Source organism: Palaemon carinicauda, chromosome 15 (genome assembly GCF_036898095.1).
Source record: "Palaemon carinicauda isolate YSFRI2023 chromosome 15, ASM3689809v2, whole genome shotgun sequence".
Classification (NCBI taxonomy): Eukaryota; Metazoa; Arthropoda; class Malacostraca; order Decapoda; family Palaemonidae; genus Palaemon; species Palaemon carinicauda.
Genome location: NC_090739.1, coordinates 26,811,851 through 26,821,721, shown reverse-complemented (window position 1 = coordinate 26,821,721; position 9,871 = coordinate 26,811,851). Strand labels below are relative to the sequence as shown.

At 31.0% G+C, this 9,871-nt stretch overlaps 1 protein-coding gene across 1 annotated transcript; it reads left to right on the top strand.

Annotated features, from left to right (window-relative positions):
- Positions 1–1,311: 1,311 nt before the first annotated feature.
- Positions 1,312–3,971, top strand: LOC137654254 (pupal cuticle protein Edg-84A-like). Its single transcript, XM_068387882.1, has 4 exons — positions 1,312–1,433; positions 1,885–1,962; positions 2,864–3,043; positions 3,834–3,971. The coding sequence occupies exons 1-4, from the start codon at positions 1,428–1,430 to the stop codon at positions 3,918–3,920; spliced, it is 351 nt and encodes a 116-aa protein (XP_068243983.1). The 5' UTR covers positions 1,312–1,427; the 3' UTR covers positions 3,921–3,971.
- The last annotated feature ends 5,900 nt before the right edge of the window (positions 3,972–9,871 follow it).

The following is a 9,871-nucleotide window of genomic DNA, read 5'->3' as shown; positions in this document are numbered from 1 at the left end:
CAAGGGGCCTTTTTAGTTTTGAAGGCTTCATGCTTTCATTTGCAAGAACTTCATTGCAAATGATACACTGGTGCCGAAGTTCTTGTTTATCGTTATCATACTTAATAAATCCATACTTCAAGAATTCTTCATTATATTGCCTTAGCCATAATTTCTTCTTTTTAGAAAAAGGCCAAGAAGCGGGCACAGGCGGCAATGATGCCTCGCCTACACCGGAACGAGACATAGCAGGCTTCTCTATCATTCAGTTCATCTGTTTGCCTTTTTCCCCTGAACAAGAACTTTTTAGAGCCTGAGCAGCAATGACACCCTTTCTAATAACAAATCGATCCATTTGATACGAGTGTGGTTGTATGAACTGTTATATAACTAAAGAAGACTTATGCACACTCTTAAAACTTAAATGTAACCGATCATGTTCCTTTTCATGTCTGGAAGTACACGTAATAGGCTCAAAGCTTACATATTAAATTCTCTCTCTCTCTCTCTCTCTCTCTCTCTCTCTCTCTCTCTCTCTCTCTCTCTCTCTCTCTCTCTCTCTCTCTCTCAGGAAAATAGAAGTTCTGATCATTATGATTAGACTTGGATATTCGTTAGGATTATGTGGATTCATGTATGGATTCATATTAGTCTTATTGCCATGTACAAAATAGTTATCTTATATATGTATTTATTTTTGTGAGCCTGCGACCTAGTTTGGAGGACTTTGCGACCTAGTAATGGGTCTCATCCCTAGTTTGAAGAACCCTGATTGTATATTATGAAGCACAGGTTGCTAAATGTCATAGAAATTTTGTTGAACAGGTTCCTTTCAATAAGTTTTGGGAAATATCTCTTGATAGAAATTTCTTATAAATAATTCGACTGAAGGATAGCTTATTTTTCTAGCATTCCTAGTCCTCCATATCGTACCGTCTCCATATTTCCCACCCCATATCAAAACAGCAACCATATTTTGTCCATTTTTCCTCATAGCGACCTTCTGCCCCAGAGACTTGGCCCATCAATTCTTTAAGCTCATTACTTTTCTTTAGATTATTCTGATATTTTGTGTATTTCCTGATTATGACATAAATTTCAACCCTCGGTTAAAAATAATTCATTATTTTAGTCTAAGAATTCAGATAAATCCCACAAAGAGGGAGTACAATTTATAAACAAACTACTAAATCCTCCAGATGTCTTAACAAGAAGCAAAAGGATGAAAACAGGTCACTTCATTAACACCCCACGTATGGTAATGCAATCTGTAAGAAATGAATCATTACTACTGGCCGTATGGTGCCCTCCAGAGATAAAGTGGCCTTGCCTCCCAACTATAGTGCTTGTTCTTCGGTATATAAGGGCCCAACTTCTCTTGATTAGAACACTCGCGCCAGGTCCTTCTTAGAAGTCACAACTGCTCGTATCATCCACACGAAAGCAAAATGAAGGTAAATCAAACTGATACTCAATAGTTTCTTGTAAAGTATCTTCTTCATCTTAATTTCTGTTTTCTCCTTTAGAAGAAATGTTGAACACAGTCACAAATCTTTTACCTCAATGGATTTTAGTCTAATGTTATATTTGTTCTTAAGGATTTACTCTTTTGTATTACTTCACTCAGTATAAAAGCACATGGTAGTAATTTCGTGTTGTAAATTTACGATTTTCAGAGAATATAAACAGAATTTTGTACTGCACTGTTATCATATATATTCCCATGCTTCTTTCTTTTTCCACCATATCGACCATAATAAAATTATCTAAATTGAGGTACAAAGCAGAATACAATACTCATATTGCAGTTGATAGAAAAGAGTAAAACAATACAATTTTGTTAAACAATGTATGAAATGTTCACACAAGAATGAAGGTGAATAACATTCTTCCCCTTTCCTCCAGGCTGCGATCTTCTTATGTGTATTGGGTGTGGGGTTCTGCGCTCCCCAAATGAATCAGGAAAGTGGACTTGATGAGAAGGTTTGTAACTGTCAATTGATCTTCATTTTCTTTCAGTTTTCAAAGTTTACTTTGAAAGTTAAGTAGTTTAGTTACATACGTATGCAAGAGAAACTATACACTTCACAAAAGCACATACACATATATGTAGCCTACACATGTACATGCAGCTGTGCCAAATTTTTGAACAGTAATTGTGATTATCAATGAAACGAGACAAAGGTTATTTTGGGTTCGAATTCATAAAGCATTGCTATGTAATTTATTATTCAAATGTTATATTGAGATATCTATAGTTTTCTCATAATTCTTAAATGCTATATTGAATTACACTGTCATTGCCTTTTCAGCGTTATAAGTTAATATTATTCATAGTCCGTAATTAATTCATTATTTATATGGAAAGGGATCAAGGTGATCAAGAAGGCTTATTCAATAATTTAGTATAGTCCAATATGTATTGTAAAACCACATTCCGTTGGATATAATGATATCATTAGTCTCAATAAAGTTTATCAAGCATAGTCATTTATTGAAAATCATTTTCAGTAATATTTGATAATGTGATTCTGAAATTATTGATATAAACAAATCTTTTACCTTGTCACTTATAATTTCACTATATACCTTCTTCCAATATCTATTTAATTTCTTACTTTACCTGACATTTTTCTTATGTTTTGCACCCAGCATTCGAGCCCGAGACTCAGTCAGTTCTTGTCATCAACCATCTCATTTTCTTCACCTAATTAAATTCCAATTATAGATCATACTCTATTGTATACCCTCCTATCACAATACCCATTTTATTCATCTATTTCTGTTCAGCTCATAAAATCTATCCTTGAATAACGGTTCTTCTAAACCTTTTCATCATCAAAATGAATTTTCCTCTCCTCTTATAACTTCTTGAATTTCGTAGCAAAGCTACGAGCCCTTCACCTTCAACTACATCGTGAACGACGACGAGAACACAGTTTACGCCACCCGTCAGGAGACGCAGGACGTCAACGGCGTCGTTCATGGCGAGTATTCTTGGGTGGCTCCAGATGGCGTTCGCTACACCACCACTTACACAGCCGATGCTGTTAATGGTTACAATGTGAGTTCGATTTTCTGTTTTTATTCGATACTTTGGGTAGGATCGACTTTGATTTTGTATGTAATTTTGTGATAGATCGAAGTTTTATTTCTCCTCTCCTGTCTCTTGATTCAATAATTTCTCATAATTTTAGATATTTGAGTTACTAAATTAGCCGTTTGCTCTCGAGTAATTTTATATCTTTACACATGTAATAGAAAATAGTTCATTCAAATCTATTCTATAATAGTTTTTACAATTATTTAGGCCTTTTATTTCACTCATTTTCTTTTCCTCTACCAATTTCATAAAATTATTCTTCCCGATCTCACTTATGATATTAAAAAATAAAATATATAAATTTGTGTTATTATACTATAGTGTTCAATTTGTTACGGCGCTTCATATTCTATTCTCTTTACGTATTGTAAGTTTCCCTAAAACATTTATTTTTCCTCTGGCTTAATATATATATATATATATATATATATATATATATATATATATATATATATATATATATATATATATATATATATGTATATGTATATATATATATATATATATATATATATATATGAATATGTATGTATGTATATATATATATATATATACATATATATGGCCTAATATATATATATATATATATATATATATATATATATATATATATATATATATATATATGGCCTAATATATATATATATATATATATATATATATATATACACACATATATATATGTATATATATATATGTGTGTGTGTGTGTGTGTGTATCTATGTATATGTATATACATTCGATATCGCAGGCCATCACTAAACAAGAGAAGACCAACATCGAAATAAAGATACCAGTCCCCGCTCCCGAAGAACAACCTCAAGAAACTGTCGTCTGAAGAACTTCCATAAAACTGTGGATATGAGATTTCTTGTTTTCATTTCTTATTATGATTTTCTTTCTCTTGTATCGGTTGGTAAAATAAGAAAAAAATTAAAGTTGTCATATTCAATTTTTTTTTCTTATTAAATTTTCATAAGTAATTTTTGTTGGCGAATAAAAAAAGATATATTTCATTGCCATTTTTAATTGAGCTTTTCCTTCTAATTCGTTGTTTTGATAATCCTATAAGTGATATATATATATATATATATATATATATATATATATATATATATATATATATATATATATATATATATATATGTAAATATACATATATATGAAGTATCTTATATGTGCGACAGAATACTTTGACGAAGTCATTTGACTTCAACACGGAATATCATTTTCGTATTGAAGTCTTGTGACGGGCAAGAGGGTTCGCGAACTGGGGAATTTTTTTTTCTTCTCAGTTTTACTCTAAATTTTATTCTCATACTTTTTCTATTGTTTATTATTACTTTCACTTCCCTCATAGTTTATCAGCTGTATCCCTCCTTGCTGTCCAACTTCTCTTCTCCTCTCTACTGGCTAGATTTTTGTGAAGAGATACCATTGCTGGGATTATATTTTTATCCAATTTTGGGAGCTGTGGTAGACTACCACAGCTCACACAACTGAATGATGATATTTGGACCAAGGGAATACCAATATTCCCATTTTGGCACATCTGTTGCAGAAATTTGGCCGTCGGATTCCATGGGTTGGCTACTTTTTAGAGAGAAGACTCTAGGCATTCTGTCTGCTTTTCCTGCCACTATGGGAGTGATTGTATTTTTCAAATGCTCTCAGTTCCATCAAGAACAATCGGCTTGCACTTGAGCCGCTGTAATCATAGTAGTACTATCCCATCGTGGTATGGTAGGGAGCGGATATTTGGGAGTCAGCTCTCACATTTGCCATTGGTTGGGGAATGTTACTAGGATGTGAGACAGTCGGAAATTTTCTTACCCTTGAACATTATTTATATCTTATGTTCCTTTTCATTATCCTTCCCCCCAAACCCCTCTCCCCCCAAAAAATAACGAATAAAATTGGTATTGCCTGTACTACTGTTGATGACCCTCTGCTAGTTCGACTTTGGCAATGAAAAGGATCACTCCGCTAATATTTCTGTTCAGTGTTATCATATTGCAACCTTTTCTCCCTCATCCCTAGGATTCCAAAGGTATAAAAACGAAAATATTAAGGTTCTATATTTTGTAGGTATATCTTGCGATATGAATTATAAAATGTATAAACTTTTAAATCCTTATAGGAAAATAGAAAGGATAAAATTAAAACTCTCTAAGAACAAAGAATTTTGAAATATGTCACTTTTAAAGACCACTCCAAGGCTAAAATAGGTTTCATAAAAGTTATAGTTATGAAAGACCATGGGTTGTCTAGCTATGTAAAGCTGATTAGCTAACAAAATATTACAAACTCCTAATCTGACTTGCGTGCCCAAGGACACTGTTCTCCAAAGGAATGGGAAAAGAAATTGTTCCAAGAGTCATAGCCGAACCAGTCTGGCTTGTCGCTCCCTACAAGGAAGGGCTATGAAACTTTACTACAACTATCTTTCCTTTTGCACCATGAAAAGCCTGATTTATGTCGAGGGCAAAGGCAACCAGGAACTTTTATAGTTCTCCCTTGGGGCCATGACCAGGCAATCTGCAACGAACGGACGGACCTCATCCATCGATCACTCTTCAAGCCTGACGATGAGCAGACGCACCCTGCTGATTGAAAAGCGTTGTAAATACGACAAGGAGGCAAACGCCGAACCCTTATATGTCCCTTCACTTATTGCATTAAAGAATGTTTTATGCATACTTTTGAAGTAATAATAATAATAATGATAATAATAATAATAATAATAATAATAATAATAATAATAATAATAAACAGCACATACAGTATAGTGAGGATAGTGATGAATTACTATGGAAACTGCAAGTAACACGGAACCCCACACTATAAAGTCCCAGTCTCTGCAGACTACGAACGATAATAATAATAATAATAATAATAATAATATATCTTTTATATGATCTCTATACCTCAATAGCTTACAGTTATTGGAACGTTGACTCCTTTTTTTCTTGTGTAAACCAGCTCAGACTTCTAAAATATTCATGGAACAGAGATTGCATTCTTTAGTTGGGAAGCGTGTATTCTGGACCGGGGTGAGATACCATCTCCGGTTAAACTTTCCAGTCTTCATTTTGTGCTAAAAAAGGGAACTATTTATAACTTCATTCTGGTGCATTGCGCTTCTTCAGAATATATGAAGATTTGAGACTAGTTTTCATTCTACAAACAACATTTTTTGTGCTTATAGCAATGGTCAATATGAAATGAAATAAAGAAAAGAAAACACTTAATCAAAATATCGGGAACTTTTCAAAGGTAAGAAATCCTTAGTTTATTCTTCATTTAAGATTATAAATGTTTTATCTGATTTCAAAATGTCTTTGTATTTTGGATATCCATATTTCATGAATCTTCGGTTAACATTATTACCAAAATTTGTCTTAGTTTTTCAGGATTCTATATGAATGATTACTTTGAGTTATGCATTACTCAGTAACAGTCAATGGATATTATGTTTTGAAACACCACAGAAATAAGAAAATAGGTGAACTGATCAATGTGAAAATGCATGAATAAATAAACAAGTGAATCCATAATATATAATTATTTGATTAAGTGAATAAATAAGTAGATAATTTTCATACATATAAAAATAAATTAAACAAGCAAACAATTACAGTACATTGTAAAATAGGAAATTAACAAAAGTACTAATATATATGTTTTGTTTTGTTAAAGTTTCTTTAGTTCATATAGGAAATATTTATTTTGATGATGTTACTATTCTTAAAATATTTTATTTTTCCCTATTTCCTTTCCTCACTGGGCTATTTTCCCTGTTGGGGCCCCTTGGCTTATAGCATCCTTCTTTTCCAACTAGGGTTGTAGCTTAGCATTTAATAATAATAATAATAATAATATATATGTATATATATGTATATATGTGTATATATACACACATATATTTGATATATATATACATATATATAAAACTGAATGAAGTGATATATGGATAATTATATACACAAACAGAACCACAAATAAACGAATAAATAAACAGGTAAATAGATAAATACCCATGAATAAAAAGATCTATAGATAAATATACAAATAAATGAATAAATAAACAGATAAACAAATAACTGAATAAAAAAAAGGAATTAATAAACATATAAACAGGAAAGTCTCCCCCAAGCATCGTAACAACCTCCTCTTATTTGCGGCGACACATCCTATCAACCCCTTAATTAAATCGCCGCTAATATAATGCTCATAAGTCGACGCAGGAAGGAATTTTTACGACAACAATTTCGGAGAATGTTATCGTCATTTTGGGCCCGGAATTTATCGCCCCTGATGCTTCATCATTCGGTGTTGTTAAGATCCTGGAAGATTTTTAAGAATAAGTTTCGAATTATCGTAGTGTTGTTGGAGATCCTTGCCTGGTTTCTTGTATGCTAAAGGAGCAGGGTTAAATTGAGGCGGATGTAGAGGCCATGTCTGTAGGTTTTTTTTTCTAAATATTTTAACGGGTATATTATACAAACGCATACGTATATATACTGTAAATAGGCACAAACACACACACAAATATATATATATAAATATATATATATATATATATATATATTATATAAGTTATATATATACATATATGTATATATATACAGTATATATATATATATATATATATATATATATATATATATATATATATGTAGCATACATTATATAATATATATACAGCATATATATATATATATATATATATATATATATGTGTGTGTGTGTGTGTGTGTGTGTGTGTGTGTAGCATACATAATATAATATATATACAGCATATATCTATATATATATATATATATATATGTATGTATGTATATATATGTATATATATACATATATATAGATATGTATATATAGGCAAAAATGAAAGGTAGCTCAGCAGATAGATATGAAACAAATGCGCACGGGTATACGCGCTCACGATAATATCATGAACGCCAGTCTTGAATTTTATTTTATTTCGTAATGCATAACCGTAAATTCATTTTCCAGGCGTAAAAATCCTGAAAAAAGAGAGGAATTATGTGGAAATGTTGAGGCAATTAACGTCCGTTTATTTCATCAGTTTAGGTGGAAGCTTTTCCTAGGTTCAAATTTCGGTGAAAACAAACTTTTTTTTTATATATATAATAATATTGTTATAAATCAGAATTCAGGAAATTCGTTGCAGTTTGCGCTGTTTTAGGAATCAACCTTTTGATATGCGTGTGTATTTCATGAATTCAGAGGTTGAGGAAAGCAATATAAAAATTTTCATTTTAGTGTGTATTTAATTAATTCAAAGCTTCAGGAAAGCAATATCAAATATTCATGATAGTGTGTATGTAATGAATTTAAAGCTTCAAGAAAGTAATATCAAATATTCATATTAGCATTTATCCATATTTAAGAAATAAATACTACTTTGCATGTGACACGACTAAATTAAAGTATGGGGGATGCGTTTTTCCTGGTTATTTTTTTTATTTTTTGTTCTAAGTAAAACAAATTACATGATTCTAGATATTATTCTTTTTATAATTAAAAATCTCTTCAAGCAATCCTCAATATTTAGGTCCAATCCCGCCATATGTTCATTACTAAATCCTAAAGAGGTTTAGATATCTCCAGAGAGTAGATATGATTGCAATCTTGTTTAAATCGATTATATATATATATATATATATATATATATATATATATATATATATATATATATATATATATATATATATACACACACATATAAATATATATATACACACACATATATATATATATATATATATATATATATATATATATGTATATATATATATATATATATATATATATATATATATATACTGTATATAAATTCAACGTTTTTAACAATGAAATCAGTACTCATAAATCGTGAATAATTTTGTTGTGAGCCACAATAAACAAAATTAATGCCATCGTCAGATGTAGCGATGCTACTGGCATTTCTGGACTTTTTTCTTTCTCATTTTAATTATCTTTTGTTACTAGTACCACGGTTCTTGATGCAGAAGGATACAGTTTTTTAGAGTACGCTGTATGATTCTTGGAATGTATATGTGCGTATAATTGCAAATAGATGTGCGGGTCCTGCAAGGGACCTTTAGCGGAGTGAGATCAGAAATGATACGTACAAAATTAAGTAGGTGATATGCTTTTTAGAATTCTTTCCCTCGCTGTGAAATGTTACATTGCCTGTATTAAGGAAAAGAGAGAGAGAGAGAGAGAGAGAGAGAGAGAGAGAGAGAGAGAGAGAGAGAGAGAGAGAGAGAGAGAGAGATTTTGTTTTAATCAATTTATTGCGCCCATTGGCGTCAGACATTTGAGTACATGGTAATACAGTAATATTGTTTACATCTACATTGTAATTAAGTTATGCCTAAAGAATAAAAAAAAAATAAAGTATATACAGATATTTAAGTACATATTGAAACAGTATTGTTTACATCTACAGCATATAATGAAGGTTTTACAAAGGAATACAAAATAAAGTATAGACGGATATTTAGTACATATTAAAAATAACATTGCTCATTTCTATATATTAAAGGTTATACAAATGAATTCATATGGAATACAAATTAAATTTAGTTTGATTTCGTAGGTAGGTTGTACCTATCTTTAATTACCATTACAAAACCGCTGATTATTCAGTATCCACCAAAGTGAGGATGGCGCATGAGGATCTCATCAAGCAAATTATTATCTGTCAACAATTTTTTACATGTATCAACTACTGTGAGTCTTTGGGGTAATATGTCA